Genomic DNA, 20,091 nt, shown 5'->3' with positions numbered 1-20,091 from the left:
ACTCTTCAGTTTGCAGAACTGACCCATTACATCCTCCAAGTTTACAGTGAATTCGTTTAGTTTCTCTGACTCGCCTGCTTCAAATACCCTTTCTGGCACCGGTATCCCTACTAAATCCTCCTCGGTGAAGACCGAAGCAAAGAATTTATTTAATTTCTCTGCTACAGCTTTGTCTTCCCTGATCGCCCCTCTAACATCACTTGTGTCCAGCGGCCCAACCAATTCTTTAGCCAGCTTCCTGCTTTTAATGTATCTAAAAAATGTTTTATGTATTTTTGCTTCTAACGCTAACTTTTTTTCAAAGTCCTTTTTAGCCCTCCTTATCTCCGCTTTGAATTTTGCTTGGCATTCCTTTTGTTTTATCTTATTATTTTCAGTCGGTTTTCTTCTCCATTTTCTGAAGAATTGTTTTTTGGCTTTAATGGCTTCCTTTACCTTACTGCTTAGCCATGTCGGCTGACATTTGGTCTTTTTTCCTCTTTTTCTAATATGCGGAATATATTTGTCCTGTACCTCTAGGATGGTGTTTCTGAACAGCATCCACACCTGATGCAAGTTTTTTACCCTACGAGCTGCTCCTTTTAGTCTTTCTTTCACCGTTTTTCTCATTTTATCGTAATCACCTTTTCAAAAGTTAAACACTAGTGTATTTGATTTCCTAAGTTCACTTCCTTCAATGCCAATTTCAAAACTGATGGGCTGAAGATGGGTCCCGAAGTGGTGAACTGGATTAGGAACTGGTTGACAGACAGACAGAGGGTGGTGGTAAATGGAGTTCGCTCGGAGGAGGGAAAGGTGAGTAGTGGAGTGCCTAAGGGATCGGTGCTGGGGCCGATTCTGTTCAATATATTTGTGAGTGACATTGCCTATTTGTGGATGATACTAACATTTGCAACAGAGTGGACACCCGGGAGTGGAAAGCATGAAAAAGGATCTGAGGAAGCTAGAAGAATGGTCTAAGGTTTGGTAATTAAAATTTCAATGCGAAGAAATGCAAAGTGATGCACTTAGGGAGTAGAAACCCAAGAGAGACTTATGTGTTAGGCGGTGAGAGTCTGATAGGTACTGAGGGGGAGAGGGATCTTGGTGTGATAGTATTCAAGGATCTGAAGGCGACGAAACAGTGTGACAAGGCGGTGGCCGTAGCTAGAAGGTTGCTAGACTGTATAGAGAGAGGTGTGATCAGCAGAAGAAAGGAAGTGTTGATGCCCCTTTATAAGTAGTTGGTGAGGCCCCACCTGGAGTATTGTGTTCAGTTTTGGAGGCCGTACCTTGCGAAGGATGTTAAAAAAATAAGCGGTGCAAAGAAAAGCTACGAGAATGGTACGGGATTTGCGTTCCAAGACGTATGAAGAGAGACTTGCTGACCTGAACATGTATACCCTGGAGGAAAGGAGGAACAGGGGTGATATGATACAGACGTTCAAATATTTGAAAGGTATTAATCCGCAAACAAATCTTTTCCGGAGATGGGAAGGCGGTAGAACGAGAGCACATGAAATGAGGTTGAAGGGGGGCAGCCTCAGGAAAGATGTCAGGAAGTATTTTTTCACAGAGAGGGTGGTGGATGCTTGGAATGCCCTCCCGCAGGAGGTGGTGGAGATGAAAACGGTAACGGAATTCAAACATGCGTGGGATATGCATAAAGGAATCTTGTGCAGAAGGAATGGATCCTCAGAAGCTTAGCCGAAATTGGGTGGCGGAGCAGGTGGGTGGAAGAGGGGTTGGTGGTTGGGAGGCGAGGATAGTGGAGGGCAGACTTATACGGTCTGTGCCAGAGCCGGTGATGGGAGGCAGGACTGGTGGTTGGGAGGCGGGAAGTACTGCTGGGCAGACTTGTATGGTCTGTGCCCTGAATAAGGCAGGTACAAATCAAGGTAAGGTATACACGTTTGTCTTGATGGGCAGACTGGATGGACAGTGCAGGTCTTTTTCTGCCGTCATCTACTATGTTAATGTTATCAAGCGGCCCTTGCACTGTTACCCCCCGCGCTAGATCATGAGCTCCACTAAGGACTAAGGGGTATGAGATACGGATTGTTTTATCTATTTTTTTTTTGTTTTAATCTTTCTTTTTTGTGATTTTTATTTATAGTATTTTTTAAAAGACAAAGAGTACACAGACTTCATCCATGTCCAGCATTTCTCCTCTCTTCCCTCCATCCATGTGCATCTCTTTCCTGACTTCCCTTCCCTCCATCCATCCATGTCCAGCAACTCTCCATTCTCCCCTGGCCTCTCCTCCATCCACCCATATCCAGCAAATTTCCTCTCTCCCCTGCCCCCTCCACTCATCCATCCATGTCCAGCAATTCTCCTCTCTCCCCTACCCTCCCCTTCCATCCATCCATGTCCTGCAACTCTCCATTCTCCCCTGCCCTCTCCTCCATCCATCCATGTCCAGCAACTCTCCATTCTCCCCTGCCCTCTCCTCCATCCATATCCAGCAAATTTGCTCTCTCCCCTGCCCCCTCCATCCATCCATGTCCAGCAATTCTTCTCTCTCCCCTGCCCTCCCCCTCCCATCCATCCATGTCCAGGAATTCTCCTCTCTCCCCTGCCCTCCCCTCCAGCGATCTCTTCTCTCCCCCTGCCCTCCCCTCCTCTCCAGCAATCTCTTCTCCCCCTGCCCTCCTCTCCAATTCTAGCCATCTCTTCTCTCTCCCTGCCCTCCCATCCAAGTCCAGCGATTCTCCCTCCCCTCCATCAGCTCCGACAGCCCTCCTCTCCATTCCTTCCCCCCCCCCCGCGCTTTTAACCCTTTTACTTTCAGGCACAGCGACGGCAATGAAGAGGACAACACAGCTTCTCCCTTCCCTCACAGTGTCCCGCCCTCGCGGACACAGGAAATGCATCATCACAGAAGGCGGGACACTGTGTGAGGGAAGGGAGAAGCTGGAGGCGAGCCCGCTGTGGTGTCCTCTTCACTGCCGTTGCTGTGTCTGAAAGTAAAAGGGTTAAACACGCGCAAGGGGGGGGGGGAAACGGAGAGAAGGGCTATCGATCAGGAAGCTGAGGGCGGAAAGGCAGCCCTGCGTTTCGGGGAGCAGCAGCCAGGAGAAGGTCACGGTTGGGCTGGGGAGGCTAAGCCTTTTATACGGGGCACCTATGACTGTCCTCCCATCCCATCCATCAATTCTCCTCTACCCTGCCCTCCCCTTCCTCCCCTTGATGTCCCGCGATTCTCTCCTCCTGACATCATCTCGCCTCCAGCGTTGCCTTCCCCCTCATTGTTGCACCCTCTGACGTCATTACGTTTTGACGCGAGGGCAGGGCAATGAGTGGGAATGGATGATATGAACCCAGGCATCCAGACATGGAATGTTGGAGGTGCAAATTATTATATAGGATAACTTTTCTTATCCTCCTTTTAATTTTTTGGATATCACATTGTACATTTTAATGTCCATAAATGTTTTTTGATTATATTTTATTAAGGACCCCTAATGAAGACAGAATTGCCGAAACACAGCCTGTGTTGTGTCCACTTGTCCGCATTTATCTGCAATTTGGGACAATAAAAAAATCCTGACTGGAAGCCCAAGGTGCACAATCTACAAGATCAAGTATGGGCAACTTCAGTCTTCGAAGGCTGCAACCCAGTTGGGTTTTCAAGATTTCCCCAAAGATTATGCATGACATATATTTGCATAAAATGGAAGCAGCTCATGCAAACAGATCTCATGTATATTCATTGTGGAAATCCTGAAAACCTGATCAGCTTGTGACCTTCGAAGGCAGAGGTTGCCCACCCCTGATCTAGACCTACAATGGGCTGAGAACAAAAAAATAAAGGAAACATAAAAAAGCCATATACCTAAGGTACTATTAAGAAAAAGTACCATAGGACAGCAATATAATCAAGTAGAAAAACTTACAAAATTTAGTGTAAATGGAAATGTTATGTTTAACATGACCTCTGGTAATGTGGAACGATAAAGACTGAGGTGGCCCTACGTAACAGTGGTAGGTGGGAAATGGCATGCATAGGTGGTGAGACAGCTCAAATGCTTCACTATCTCTTAACTGGAGTAGTTTCCTGTGCAAGCTCCATCTGTGACATCACCCATGCTGTGGGGATTTGCTATCCTGCTTGTCCTCGAGGAAAAAAAAACCGTTCAACATATTCCCTTTACTGTTCAGCTAGATTTTCATTCTACCATTATCTACCAGGCTGCAAATAAGTATCTAAAAAACTACACTATTATATTGGGAAGATGCAAGAATACTTGCACCTGGACTATATGATTTTATAAGTCTCAAATTACCTAGGAATATACTACTGGGCAGGTGAAATAGATACAATTAATCTTTGCTTTTGAGGAAAAATATCCTTTTAGTGGTTTTATTATGCTTCCTGGGCCATGTTACCAATATTCAGAAGTAGGCTAGAGTCCTCACCAATCTGGACCTTACCCAGGTGGTTATCAATCACCCAAAATTGGTATCTTTCAGATAAGGAACATATGTCTTTACATTTTGCTTCTTACCAATGTTTTCCTCTGACAACCTTAAGATTTCCTGAAACTGTGGTTTTACCTGCCAAAATAAATAAATAATGAATCTAAAGTATGCAACATTTCAAACCACATTTACTCACAGTAAATGTAAAAACATGAACAGCAACACCTTCAAATTCTGCATTATTCAAATGTCACAATTACAGAGCAACTTAAGTATAATGTAGATCAGTCTATTAGATAGGGCTGTTGGCTCCCTTCCCCTCCACAAATATTGGTGAGTCTGAATATATATATATATATATATATATATATATATATGTGTGTGTGTGTGTGTGTGTGTGTGTATATATATATATATATATATATATATATATATATATATATATATATATTCTATCTTTGTTTATATCCTACGCTGTCTATTAAAATGTTTTATTATGAATTGTATTGGCATTGTTAGTATACTATGCCATACTTTGTATAATTTGAATATTTTTACTGCTGTAATTGTCTATTGCTTATGTTTGATTTATTCTTACTGTACACCGCCTTGAGTGAATTCTTTCAAAAAGGCGGTAAATAAATCCTAATAAATAAAATATATGTGTGTGTGTTTACAGCAATAAATCCATGCACGACATAAAAAATTGACCAGATTAAAAACCAATATCATAACAGATAATCAATAATGAAAAAATTCTTATCTACATATATACTAAACATTATTGAAAACTATCAATCCATAACCAATTTTATTCACAATAGTAAGAGAACTCCTCTACATTTCCTAAACAGTAAGTAGGTTAAGGTCACACAGCTCCTTAGGCATGCTGTTCCACAAAACTGGCCTAGAATGAGAAGGGACAGAGCATGAAGACGACAAATGAATTTTAGACCAAGGAAAATTGAGTAGCCCTTTTTGAGAGAACCTTTACACATAGCATAACATACACCTTTAAACGCTGAATAGAGGATCTCTTTGACCTGGCTTCCACTGGGAGCCAATACAGATCATGAAGAGCAAATGTAATATGGCCTTTCCATTTTTTGCTCATTAATAGGCTTGCGACAGTTGTGAATGTGTGTGTGTGTGCACAGATTTTGACAGACTGATAAACATAACTATGGTAGTCCAGTCTGCTGGTACCTCTAGAAACATAAGTTATACATACATTCATACAAATATGCTAGAAAGAAAACCATTTCCTGTTACATTACCATAAAAGCAGATTACATAAACAATTACTTGTAGGTGTTCTCCGAGGACAGCAGGATACAAAATCTTCACAACATGGATGACTTCATCCAACAAAGCCATGTGAAGGAACTTGTCTCCAGTACCAACTACAGAACTTTTGAGACGGTTCAACTATGCATGCATGCCACCTCAGTTGCCACTGTCACACAAGACCACAATAGTCCACAACAAACTTAAGAAGAATTCAACTCCTTGAGGAGGTAAACGATTATGCAAGGCTTTGCATCCTGCTGTCATGCTGGAGTAGAGGAGCAGCCTAGTGGTTAGTGCAGTGGCCTGAGGAACTGGGTTCGATTCCCACTGCAGCTCCTTGTGGCTCTGTGCAATTCACTTAACCCTCCATTGCCCCTGTATGTAATATATGTAAATCTGTTTGACTGTAACCACAGAAAGGCCGTATATCAAGTCATATCCCCTTTCCCTTTCCTCAGATGCCTGCTATAGGTATTGTTTTTCTCTGATGAAAAGCAGGATGCTGCAATCCTCACAACATGGACTCCCTAACCAAAGGCTGTTTTCAACAGAAAAAAAATGGAATATAACAACTAGAAGCACTGCAACAGATAGATTGATTTTGCTGGCAACAAGCCATTATGTTTTTAAAATCTTTGTTTTTTTTTAAGGAAGCCTAAAATTAAAAGAAATGGGCTTAGGGGTATGGAGTTGAATTCTAATTCCCAAATTCTGGAGGACCAAATGGCCAAACTACTGTCACTTTGGTAATCTTGTTCTAGACAAAAGTGCAAGGTGAATATGTGGACATGTGTCCATGTTGTAGCCCTGCAAATCTTTTTCTACAGAGGCTGATTTGAAGTAGGCAACTGATGCTGACATGGTCCTTCAGGCATAGGTCTGCTTGGACAAAAGTGAAGGGAATGCCGTCTGCTAACCAATTGGAAACTGTCAGTTTGCCTTCAGCAGCCCCTACCCTGTTAGTGTTAAAACAAGCAAATAGCTTGGTGGATTTTCTATGAGCTTTAATTCAAATAGAAGACCAAGACACTCTTGCAATCTAAAATGTGGTGTGCTTTTTGTCTTTGTGGGCAAGAGGTCTGAGAAAACAAATACTGGAAGGACTTCTGACTGGTTAAGATGAAACTCTGACACTATCTTGAAAAGGAATTTTAGATGTATGTGTAGAATTACCCTATTGGTGAAAACAACTACCCTACTGGTAACAAAGTGGATCAATTACTAGATTCTGGGGATCTGCAAGCTGATGTCAACACCATCAAAACCTAAACCTTTCATATCAGGTATTTCAGATGACATGTATTAAGTGGCCCAAATGGAGCTTTCATCAGCAGGCTAAGAACATTAAGGTACCCTGACATTGTGGGTGGTTTGATGTGAGTCTTCAATAGAAACAAGCTCAGTATAAAGTGAATGAAAGGCTGTACAGAGATGGGTTTACCTTCTACCTGAGAATGATAGGCACCAACTGCACTAAAGTGTACCCTAATTGAGTTGGTCTTAAGACCTAACTCAGAGAGATGTAGAAGGCATCTAAGCTGTTTGTATGAGGGACAGGGAAAAAATATTTAACATTTTGGTCTTCAGTTCACTTTCAGTCCTTGAGTGCCAACAATGGGTCAGGTTTTCAGGATATCCCTGATAAAGATGTATCAGAGGGATTTGTGTGCCTACTACCTTGACTGAATGAAAATTTCTCTCATGCATTTTCATTAGGGCTATCCCAAAACCTGAGATGCTGGCAGTCTTCGTGGACTGGGAGTGAAGACTAAAGATCTAGGGGCTTTCTGACACCATAGACGACAAACTTCATCCATTATATCTTTGTGACCTCTTAGTAGAATCTTTTCTGGAAGCTGAGACCTGATAACCACCATCAGGAAAGTTCAGAGAATCTATAACTAACCTCTCAATGTTCAAGCTGTGAGGGCTAGGGGCTCAACGTTGGGAAGCAGCTTCACTCCCCAATCCTGCGTAAACAGTATTGGAAAACATCACAATGTTATGGGACTTCTCAAAGAAAGATCTAAAGGAAGAGGGAACCGATCTTGTTCCAGCCAATATTGGGCAAAGGGAATCATGATTCCTCTGTCATGTCAGAGTTCCTTGCTATTAGAGATATCAAAGGATACAACTACAAAAGATTCCTTTCCCTCCAATGAAAGAGAAAAGCATCTAAAACTAGCTTGCTGTGTCTCTATCCTGAAACAGAACTGACGGTCCAAACTCATCCAAAGACAATTGTGGGGTGTAGGAGCCAACTCAGTTTGTGTGCTAGGTAACTGTCCTTTGCCTGCTAGATATGCGTCTTCACCTTAACAGTCTCTCAAAACGGAGATATTCCTCTCTGCTAATTGATGCACTACATTGCTACCTGGCTGTCTGTATGAATTAGGATAACTTTGTTGATTAACAAACCTCTTAAAGCTTTAGAGCATTCCATAATCACCGACCATGAGGTAGTTTCTGCTGAAGTTATTCCTCAGCAGACAACTTGAGTGTGAAACATATCTATGTGAGCTCCCCAGAACAGTTTGAAAGCATGAGAGTTACCAGAATCTGAGGAATTTGGAAGGGGATTCCCTTTTGCCAGATTGGAATGAGTCTACCAGGACAAAGAGTCCCATAGAGGAGCAGTGACGGATATCCGATGGTGTGAATTCCCAGTGATCTGAGGCAACTGTGTGTGCTATGTCCATTGGGCTTGTTTAAAATTGAGACATGCCATGGGTATTCTATATGCACAGCAGAAGCCATGTGGCCCAGCATCTCCAACATCTGCCCAGATGAGACCCATTAATTCATTTCACTTAGCAAATCAGAGACTCTTAAATAAAAATGAACAGAGTTGGATATATGATTTACAAACAGTGACACTGTAGGGTTTGAATGAAGAATTGGACTGGGTTTCATTGACCTGATTTGCTTAGTCTGGGGTTTATTTTGATTGGCATACGTCATCAAGTGGGAGGGATATATATGGCGTGAAGAAAACGCCACCATTTTGGAAGATATTGGAAGAAACGGTGCCTGAAAAAAGTTAATTATAGTAAGTTTTTGAGGAAATTATGACTATGATATGTAAGGATGGTGGATTAATACTGTTTCTTGTATTTTAGATCCCAAATTCCCTGATGCAGCTGGACTAGCGAAACGTAGCGCTATGTCAGATGGGGTTGGATATTTAAGCTTCATAAAAAGAACAAAAATTTGAGATAAGTACTTGTTTTGAAATTGCCAATTTCTTTTGAAGATATTGTAAATGTGACGGGATTATTAAGAATAGAAAGAGAAGCTATTTGCTCAACAAAATGTTTTGGAAAATATTTTGGACCGATGAAGAAAATGGGTGAGAATATTGGAGTCAACTGAATGTTGGGATTCTACCCACCTTCTAATGGCCCTTTTATAAAATTTATAGAAATAATATTGAGAAGGGTACTCTTATAGTGTGATATCTTGGAGTCCCTTGTAAATTATTACTTTTCACATCTTCCGAAGTCACTAGACTGTATTTCAAGTGAAATCTCTGGTCCATAGGTACTGGTGTCCCGTTCCAATGCCATGGAGAATAGCAGTCCTCAGAGTGGGGGCACGGAGGACAGTGGCAATCTCAGTACTCTTGGAGCCTAGCTTTCGAAGAGGTGTGATGTTGAGGCATTCCAGCTTCCTTAATGACCAGCATCATGATCTCTTAGGCAGGAATTGGATAATGACCAAACCTGATGACATCTATTGATGCTCAATACTGAAAGTGATCAAGACACTCTCAATTTTGATGCATCCCCGGCATCCACTGCAGCTCCAGGACTCATGCAGATTGATACTTCTGATGCCAATGTTGATGCACCGGTTTTATAAGCCCCAAATGTCATCTTGCACCATTTCTCATGGCCACAAATCCCTCTCACCCATCTGTGAACACAGAATACAATGAGATGCATCATGATTGGGTCCCAGGAATTGAAGGAACTGTATGTATTCATGGTGGATAAAGTCCTGTGGCACTGGCAACATTTCTTGAAGCTGCTGAGGCTCTCTTTTTGGACATTCAATTCATAAAAATTGCTTTTAAATCAAATAACTCAATGATGAAAAATAATCTGAATGGGAGGTCAAGACATACAGAGGCCTACACTGAACCAACAAAGGAAACTTCAAAACTAGCAAAAAAAAAAAAAATCCAAGGAAGCTACTGAGAAGATAACCAAACAGTGACTGAAGCCTAAATAATTTGACTGAAAAATTAGAGAAATTCTGAGGAGACTGCAACAAAAATGTGTTTGTATGGCTCCATGGAAAATGTAAGACCAGCATGGTCCCAAGTGACAGCAGAAAGGAGATGGCATACATGTATGGTCTCAAACGTTCTGCAGTCAGTACTGGAGAAAAGGTCCTACACAGGGATATGTCAAACAATGCCACCCATGTTGCGAGGACCAGTGTATCCTAGTGTTTCTCAACTTCAAGCCAAATATACCTAAGTTGAACAAATTTGAACTGAGTACCCCCGAACTCTGATCAGCTGTAGCAGATATAAATTTCAAAAACTGACAGTCTAATTACAAAATAGAAATTAAAATAACTTTTTCTACCTTTGTCATCTGGTCATTTTATTTTTCTAATCTTGTTGGTCCCGGTATCTGGCTTTTCCTTTCCTGTCTTAACTCTCTTGCCAGATCTGCTGTCCATTTGACATTTCTTCTCTTTCCATATTCATGCATCTCTTCTCTCTGTGTCCCTTATCTTTCGCATATCCAGCACCTCCTATCTCCAAGCCCCTGTATTTTCATATGCCCAGCAGCTCCCCTTTTTACTCCTCTCCCTCCATGGGTACAGATTCTCCCCTCCCAACCACAAGTAGTCCAACATCTTCACTATCCTTCTCAGGTCCAACATATCTCCCTCCCAGCATAAGTCCAGTATATCTCCCCTTCTTTTCCCTCCCTCCCATGCAGCCATCTCCTCTCCCTCTCCACCCCCTTGCCAGCTCCTCTGTTTCTCTTCTCCCCCCATCCAGTTATCGGTCCATCTCAATCTCTCTTCCTCCACTCAGCATCACCTCTTTTCTCTTCTCCATCCTTCCAGCTCACCTTCATGCAGCCTTCTTAGTCTGACAACATGTTAGCAGTTGTATCAGTGGTAAAATCAATGTGAAAACAAACAGGACCAATTCCCTGGCTATGCCTGACACATGAAGTTTCATCACAGAGGAGCATCTTCACATTGTTTCTGCCTCTGCTACAGACCTGAAAAGACAGTGAGAGAGAGGGGAATGTCACAGCTCCTCCTCAAGCCTCCTATAGGGGGCACCTGAGGACAAACTATGGGAGGGAGGAACAGAGCACCTGGGAGTGACAAGCTGCAGGAGAGATGGTTCTCTGTCTTGCAAGGGGTTATGCATCCCTTGCTGATGTCAAGGGGTAGAAGTACCAAGTTCTGGGAACCTATGGTGTATCCTGCTTGTCCTTGGAGAAAATAATTTACTATGGTTAGAAAGAACTTAAGTTTATCCTTAATTTCACACACTCTCTCTCTCTCCTCTTCTCCTTCTGCAGCTGTTAAAGCAAACACAAAGAAAGAACTATTGTTCTCCAGTCAAAGATTAATGTGACAGACATTTTAGATTTTTTCATTAAAAAAAAGGCGAAAAATGATTGCTTACATTGTATAATATAGAATACACACACATTGATGTTAAGCTTTTATTTAAGGAAAAATAACCCACAAAACTGCACAGTTTTCTTTGAGCTTAACAGTTTTACTTTAAAAAGTGAAAATGCAATGTATGAAGCTGTTTTCTAAGGTATTCTTTCCCAGCACAATGGGTCTAAGTGACAAAAACCACAAGAAGTGCATACTGTTAATCACACAAACTTTTCTGCAAGGTTTATTATTAAGAAAAAAATTATAACTGATATTGCATATCCTCCTATCCAATAGCAGGAAATATCTTATCTACTCCCAGATTTCTTACATTCCTCACATAGGTATCACATTTAATTACCTTTATCTAGAGAGTAGATGAATTATGGGCAGGAGTTTAGAATTTGGCTCAATTTCATCTATAATTCTGTAAGATCTCCTCTAAGAAGACAAAAGAACAGATCTATATGCCAATTCATTCAGTAAGGATAATACTGCACTTCTTCTCAGGTTAGCATGAAATTCTCTTTCAGCAGTTCTGGGACTCAGTTATATCAGTAAATTTGTCCACAATCCAATGCAGAGGCTTTTTATTCCCCAACTGGACCTTAAAGTGAATGGATATGTACAAGTATCCCCTTGTCTGGCATTTAGAAAACAACTCATTTAATATATGTCACTTGAGCAGCCATAATTTGGTGACACTGAAGTAAAGCTCTTATAACACCACAACCATTCACTGTTCCTGCAGAAACTTCACTGGCTACCAGTATTATACAGGGCTAAATTTAAAACTAAGTCCGATCTTCAAGGCCCTTAAAGGAAATGGCCCACAGTACTTGAAGAACGGTATCACCCTCTACACACCTCCAAGGACACTAAGGTCCTCCCAAGGGGTATCCGTAACCACAACCTCTCCAAAGGACATTACACAATATGATAGCCACAAGTGATCCTTCTCTGGAGTAGCCTCTACACTCTGGAATGCACTCCCTGAAAGGCTTCGCTTAACAAAAGACTATCTCTACTTCAGGAAGCAGGTGAAAACTTGGCTCTTCAACCAGGCCTTTCATGGAAAAATTAACTAACTTGCTAGCCATACACACACGAGTGACACTGGCTGCACATACCATAGCAGGATATGTTTATCTACTCCTACCCTAGCTAAGGTAATATTCAAGTACCTTTCTGAACTCGTGCAACTTTCTTAAATTAATCCCCTTATTTTCTTACTCCTGTTACTCTATCTTACCTGTATGTTCCATCTTTGCTTATACCCTATGCTGTCTATTAAAATGTTTTACTAAGTATTGTGTTGACAATGTAGTAGTATACTATGCTATACTTTGTATTATTTGAATATTTTTACTGCTATAATTGTCTATTGCTTATGTTTGACTTATTCTTGCTGTATAACACCTTGAATGAATTCCTTCAAAAAGGCAGTAAATAAATTCTAATAAATAAATATTAAATAAATTGTAAAAATGGTGTATCACCTTAGTGTTGGTAAAAATTTTTCCAAATGTTCTGCACAGTCGCCAAAAAAATCTGGAGAATTCATGGACACAGGCAGTTGAGGCAACATTGATTCTGCTGACTATTTCTATAAGCTGTGGTAACCTGAGGAAATAGATTAAAAATGTATTCAACTTTTTCTGTTTAGTGTGAAACTCAATTTCATACAGTTGCATATTACTGCCCAGATTCCATAAATTTTAGAAAAATATATAGACAAAAATATCATTTATAAAATAGATTATAGAAAACTAAATCATGATCATATACACAAATTTATCCAAGACAAGTAGACTACTATAATTTACTGATATATATAGCTTGCTCTAGAACTAGTTGCTCATCTTGGAAGTAGACACCATGAAGCTATGAAGTATACCCACCTTGGTGAAAATACAGATTTTATTACTCATCCTTACTATTGCTTTTTCTTAGTGTTTCCCATCTATCATCACACAACCACTGTTCCCAGGTAATATCTCCCACAGTTCCCCATGTCGTCTCCCATGCCAGCAAAAAATTACTCTATCCTCCTGATGAGAAAGCATAAAATTCCCTTCAGACACTTCCAGTGCTGTTCTTTGCCTACCCAGTAAGTGAATACTGTTTTTTTTTTAGGTTTGTCTACATTGTTAATAAAGCAGTATCTTCTTGAACAGTGATTCCCAAACTGTGGGTCAGGACCCCAATTAGTGGATTGGGTCACAGAACAAGGACTGCTCCTATTCTTTCTGGATATAGCTGTACACATAGCATAGCAGTGGTATTCAGTATGGGGCCTTGCCCTCTCCCTCCTCTGCAGGCTTCCTGTTAGACTAGATACCCATGTACAGCACTGGGATCTATGAATACACTCTGACATATGGGGGTCCTGTTAAACTGCTGCTGCCTTCAATCTTTGAAGAAGATTGGGGAGGAGGAAGTAGAGCAGAGAGAGAGAGAGAGAGAAAGAAAAGGGGAGCGAGGGTCTATCATCTTGTTTTCATCATCTGAGGTTATATGAATTTTTAAGTGTTAAAATGGGGAAATACTCTATATAAGTTTGGAAGCACTTTTCCTCTAAATAGCCCCTTCCAATTGACTCCTTCCACCCCAGGTAATTTAAAAGAAAAGCAGTAAGTTCTCAATCAATATCAAAATAATTCTATTTTAAAAAGCCTGTGTGAATTTAAACAAAAGATCACATGGGAGGCCAATGACAAGCTTTGACGCATACCTTCTCTGGATATTTTTTTTTTCTTTACAGATTTCAGTAGGCGGTTCAGATGACTTTAATAAAAGAATTTTACAAAGCATTTTTGAAGTACCCTAAAGATTTCATTATGAAATTTATTTTAAAAACAATGAAAAGGACAGCATTATTTGCTTTCAAATGTTGCTTGTAATGATTTTTTGATGTTTCTTTTTTTGCATTTTTTTTATTTGATAACCCATAATACATTAGGCTCAACCAAATAAAGGCTCTGATAAAATGGCCCACAATACTTGAAGAACAGGATCACCCTCTACACACCTCCAAGGACACTAAGGTCCTCCCCCAAGGAGTATTCCTAACCACATAGTCACTTAACACTCCACTGCACCAGGTACAACAGTAGTACAATGTACTACCTAAACTGTGAACCCAATAGGGCAGACTTAGTACCTGTAAAATGAAACTGTAAACCGTTTAGGTCTAAGCAGTATATAAATACTTGAATGAATGAATGAAAATTCTAAGTATATCTAGTCCTTAAAATGCTGAAGAAAGATTTGATCAAGAAAGCCACACTTGCTCTAACTAATTGAACTGTGAATGTTTGCTTAGGTGGTGTTGAAGGCAGAGATTTTACGCTCAGTGGTTAAGACACATTTTGTAAGTACTACACATGGCTTGATTTACCAAGCCTTTTCTCCCATACTGGGCTAGATTCTATATATGGCACCTGAAAAATTTGCATGGAAAAAAATACACATAAGTGTATTCTCTAAAGTATGCCCAAATTTTATAGAATAGGCTTAAATTTCTAAAAGGTACATAGAATATGCAGAGTGCCTCTCCACATAACCAAATTTGATTGCGTCCATTTAGGTCATGTTTTACTTAGAAATCCTGATGCTTAAATTAGGCATGGAGTGGGTGTATTCCATAATAATGTGTATAGATTTTAGAAACACCCACACCCTGCCTATGGCCATGCCCCCTTTTCAACTTAGAATTTAGGCTCACCACGTTACAGAATACGATCAGTGAGTTGTGTGCGTAAATCGTAATTAATGCCAATTAGTGCTGATAATTGCTTGTTACATCCAATTGATAGCACTGATTAGCTACTTAACCAATTAATTTTCACATATTGTTACAGAATACACTTTGATTTCTGCACGGAAATTAAGCTCGATATATAGAATCTTGGGGACTTGTGGGGAAAAAGATTAAAACTAAGGCTCACAGACTGTACATTTGGCATATTTGACAGCAGATAAACTAAGAGACCACCTCTCAACAAGAAATGGGAAATGGAATAGGACTTGATATACCACCTTTCTGTGGTTTTTGCAACTAAATTCAAAGTGGTTTACATAGTATATACAGGTGCTTATTTGTACCTGGGGAAATGGAGGGTTAAGTGACTTGCCTGGAATCACAAGGAACTGCAGTTGGAATTGAACCCAGTTCCACAGGATCAAAGTCCACTGCACTAACCACTAGGCTACTCCTCATGTGAACAAATAGCACCAGTAACACTGTTTTTGACTTTTACTGGATGCTTGTACATTGCCAAATAAAGTTTCAATGTGTGTAGTGGCAAGCTGTAGGAGACAGGCTATCAAACCTGTTTTGTGGCCAATGTTGCTTGGGTACGGAGATCTTATGTTGCTGCTGTTACATCTCTAAAATGTCTCACAAACCTGCCCTCCAAAATATTTCTAAAATGAACAGAGGAGCTTTTTACCAAACAAACAAACAAGAGCGTCAAGAATGCATGGATAGGTACAGGATTAGAATTCTACACCTTTTCATGCATTCTTGATATAATTTTATTTATTTGTTACATTTGTATCCCACATTTTCCCACCTATTTGCAGGCTCAATGTGGCTTACATAGTACCGGAGGGTCGTTCACCAACTCCGGTATGAACAAATACAATGTTATGTTGTTGTAGGAGGGCTTCGACAAACATATCCAAACTGCTCCACAGGGGGAAAAAAACAAAACAAAAAACAACAAGATTGCATATATGGCAGCTAGTCCTTGGATAATTATGATTACCTCTCTGGAGTTTAAAAATACCTCGAGAATACTTGAGCTTTGCAACACTGCAAGTGCAGTATTGCAAACATTGCCACTTACACATGCAAGTAATAAAATCTCCATTTACATGTTTAAGTGGCATTACTTACATGTGGCATCACTTGGGACATTGTGCTTTTGTGTTTTAAGTTTTAAAAATAGTTTCTTCTGATGTGCATCACACCAAATAGAATTACTTTTTCCATGACCTTATAAGGATTAAAAATAACCCTCCATGTTAGCGAGTCTTTTATATAATATCATCAATTTTGTGTTCTGACCTAGATGTCCTAACCTAAATTGGGTTATATATTTTATAAATTATAGGTGCAAATTTATAAAACATTTCCCATGTATGAATTAGGTTTTACATGTGGAAATGTATTATATATTTGTGCAATAAAATATGAATGCATTTATACACACTCTGCATTTAGGCACTCCCACGAGTGTAGTTGTGATGTACACATGTTTTTAATACAGAGAATAAAAACTGGGTGGAAAAATCAGTAGACTCACAATTGATTAACGACCCATAGCAAACTCTCCCAGCTTGTTGTACCCTCATGTTCCAACTGGTAGTCATAAAGCTGCAGCAACACTGCCAACTGCTCACGGCTCCCGATAAGAGTTGCCACGTCCTGAAGAGGTGAAACAGGTCGAGGAAATCTCGTCACTATAAGAAATAGCAAGGAAAAGCTGTCAATAACTACAGAAACTGAGATCTGACATGTTTGTTGAAAGAAGTCTTACCACTATAACTACAATGTCATTTGTAAGTTTTCACATACAAATCCTATTCTGATTATTCTCACACACTCCCATTAGGCTCCTAGTGTGCATACTCCAAAAATAATAGAAACATGAAACACAAATGAGTTTCATGTGTTTTCACATCTCAGGACATATTGCAAAATGCTTCTGTGAAAGGGTAATTATAATAAAATGATCATTAATATGATAAAAACGAGTCTGACCACACTGGTCCATGCCATGACATCATCATGACTAGACTACAGTAAAGCTAAGTTATCTATAGCGGGTGTTCTCCTAGGACAGCAGGAATTGATTCACACATATGGTTGATGTCATCCATGGAGCCTAGATGAGGGCCCTATCACTTTAAATCTTCGAGGCAGTGCCCCCACCACACATATGTGGGTGCCATCTTGTCATATGCTCAAACACGGGACCAGCAGTACTAAAGCTAAGATGACAACTCCAAGGGGAGGCAGGAGGGCTGTGAGAATATATGCCTGCTGTCCTCTGTGAACACCTGCTATAGGAATGTAACTTAGCTTTCTCTGAGGACAAGCAGGCATAATATTCTCAGATGTGGGACTCATTAGCTACCAGGCTCACAATATAAATGAATTTTGCAACTAAGTAGATAGTAAGCCTGGTGGGGAAAAAGGGTGAGAGGTGGAGTTGACTTAAGTACTAAAAATATTCTGCAGGACAGCTTGTCCAAAAAGGCTATTCTGCCTAGAATATTTCTCTAGACAGCGAACAGTGAAGGTGTGGATAGAAGACCACATAGCTGCCTTGCAAATGTCTTCAATGGAGGCAGAGCGGAAATGGGTTACTGAAGCCGCCATGGCTCTTACATTGTGAGCTGTGACTCAGCCATGGTCAGTTAAGTCTAAGAATTGTAGAAATCTCTGTGCATATGATAGCTGCTTGTTATGAAAAATGAATCTGTGTATTCTTTAACTCCTGAGTAAAGCAGAGTTTGGCCAGCCATGTTTCATTAGGACGCTGTGTGATAACAATTGCAGCCTGCCAGGGAAAACTCATAACAAGTGAAGACATCAGCAGAGTATCAGAAGGGTGAAGATGGACTATAGATTCTGGGACAGCCATTCCCAACCCAGTCATCAAGGCACACTTAGTCCCATTGGGTTTTCAGGACATCCTCAATGAATATGCAAAAGAGTGAGTGGCATGAACTGCCACAATTGTATGCAAATCTAACTCATGCATATGCATTGTGGATATTCTGAAACCTGATTGTCCTAGGTGTGACCTGAGGACTGGGTTGGAAATGGCTGCTCTAGGGTATAATGTGCAGCTCAGAGTAGACAGTTGCATGGGGACAGACATCTAATCCGTCCCTGCGGGAATCTAACCCGTCCCTGCCCATCCCCGTGGGGAATCTAACCTGTCCCCGCCCATCCCAGTGGGATTCCAACCCATTCCCACTGCAAGTAATCTCCTCCATCCCAACTCCAGGCCTGCCCAGCCTTTGCCGTGCCGCAGTCACTTTGAACCCCCCCCCCCCACCAAGAAAGCCAGATTATGCAAGCACTAAAAATTCTAGTAAAAGTAACATAAATCATATTCGTCTGTACTCTGTTAAGACAGCAGATGTACAGATTTGCAAGACCCAAAGTGGTCCAAAACAAGTAAAGTCAGAAACAACATAGTTTATACTTAATTGTTCAACCGTCCTTAAGAATCACCTTTGGGTTTAAAAAGCAAAATCATGTGCACGTAAGGACTGGATAAACAAATTAAAGCAAAGTTTGCAAATGCCCTTAATATGTGATTCTTGGTAGCAATACTTGGTATAATAATACTTGGTAGCAATAATCCACCTCTGAAAACCCATCGTCTAAGAAAACCAATCGTTTAATATTCCTACTAAATTCCTTCCTTCTTCTCTCTACTTCTTCCCCTAATTAATCTCTGCACAACAATAATTGTACCTGACATCCAGGATTAACTGTGTATAACAAAACTATGTAAGCCACTTTGAGCCTGCAAATAGGTGGGATACAAATGCAATAAATAAATAATAAAACAGTGATAGAATATTCACATAGCAAGCAGCCTGAGGCAACAGATTTATTTTCCACTGAACATAATTAACTTTGTATAAACTTGGCAGCTAATACTGTGCTGAACTGGACAATGTTGGCACATTTAGAATGACGCTGGACAGAACTTCTGCATGAAGGAAACCTTTCCCTCATTATTCACTATCTCTCTGTGAAATAGTAGTAATAAAAAAGGAAAGTGCATTTTTATAATATACCACTGCAATCCACAAAACAAAAGGAACAAATTCCCACATCGTATCTTTTTCTTTTAATGTAGGCACAGGAAAAAAAAGATTTTAAATGCTCCCAGGTTTCAACCTAATTCATGTTTAATGTGGGATATAAACGTAATAAATAAGTAAATAAATAGATAGAAAGTCTGAATGCTGAGCATCTGATTCTCATAACATATCTATTGTAGTGGCCCATTACCAGCAGAAAAAATCTCTGCACGAATGTAAGTGTTAGGGTGTCCCTTTAAACAGCTCCTCCAAATGACACACTGATTACAATTTATAAACAAATTACTACTCTACCTATGAAAATTATTCCATTATTATATTTCCTCTGTTTACATCCGTATGCTACACAAGTCGGTATGTTTGAAAATATGTGAGATTAAGTAAAAATGCTACCAACAATAAAGAACAACGTGGATGCAGCATCTCATAGCCTGGTTTGCTTTGTTTTGGGTGTACAGCGATGACGGCTGAGCAAGGAAGAGGAAACAGACTACCCTGTCTTCAACTTCCTCCCTCCCAGCCCTGGATGTCCTCCTCACACATATCTCACCATCACCCTGGTGGTCTAGTGGCTTGCTTCGGGACAGGAAAAGTTCCCACGCTTTCCTGCCAACTGCTGCTGATCCTCTCGCCACCGCCACTTGTTTAAAATGGCCGTTGAGAGTTCAAGCGGCTGCCTCGTGAGACTGCCGCATGAAGTCTTGGCAGCCATCTTAAACAAGTGGCGGCGGCGAAAGGATCAGCTGCAGCAGGCAGGAAAGCGTGGGGTCCTTTCCTGCCCTGAAGCAAGCCACTAGACCACCAGGATGATGCAAGGTATTTGTGGGGAGGACATCCATGGTAGTCTCTGTTTCCCCTTTCCGTTCCATGGGAACCCCGCAGGATCCGGATCCA

The 20,091-nt window shown here is 40.6% G+C and overlaps 1 protein-coding gene across 2 annotated transcripts in view; it reads right to left on the bottom strand.

Annotated features, from left to right (window-relative positions):
- RELCH (RAB11 binding and LisH domain, coiled-coil and HEAT repeat containing) overlaps nt 1-20,091 on the bottom strand; it is a 447,561-nt gene that overhangs the window by 199,400 nt on the left and 228,070 nt on the right. For both annotated transcript variants that reach the window (XM_030203226.1, XM_030203234.1), the window contains exons 17-19: nt 16,653-16,809; nt 12,840-12,963; nt 4,491-4,539 (exon numbers count right to left, since the gene is read on the bottom strand). In XM_030203226.1, the coding sequence (XP_030059086.1) occupies nt 4,491-4,539; nt 12,840-12,963; nt 16,653-16,809 (330 nt within the window). The remainder of the gene's footprint in view (nt 1-4,490; nt 4,540-12,839; nt 12,964-16,652; nt 16,810-20,091) is intronic.

The sequence above is a fragment of the Microcaecilia unicolor genome, chromosome 1 (genome assembly GCF_901765095.1).
Source record: "Microcaecilia unicolor chromosome 1, aMicUni1.1, whole genome shotgun sequence".
Taxonomy (NCBI): Eukaryota; Metazoa; Chordata; class Amphibia; order Gymnophiona; family Siphonopidae; genus Microcaecilia; species Microcaecilia unicolor.
Note: the sequence above shows the minus strand (reverse complement) of the source record. Positions and strands in the feature narration are given on the sequence as shown.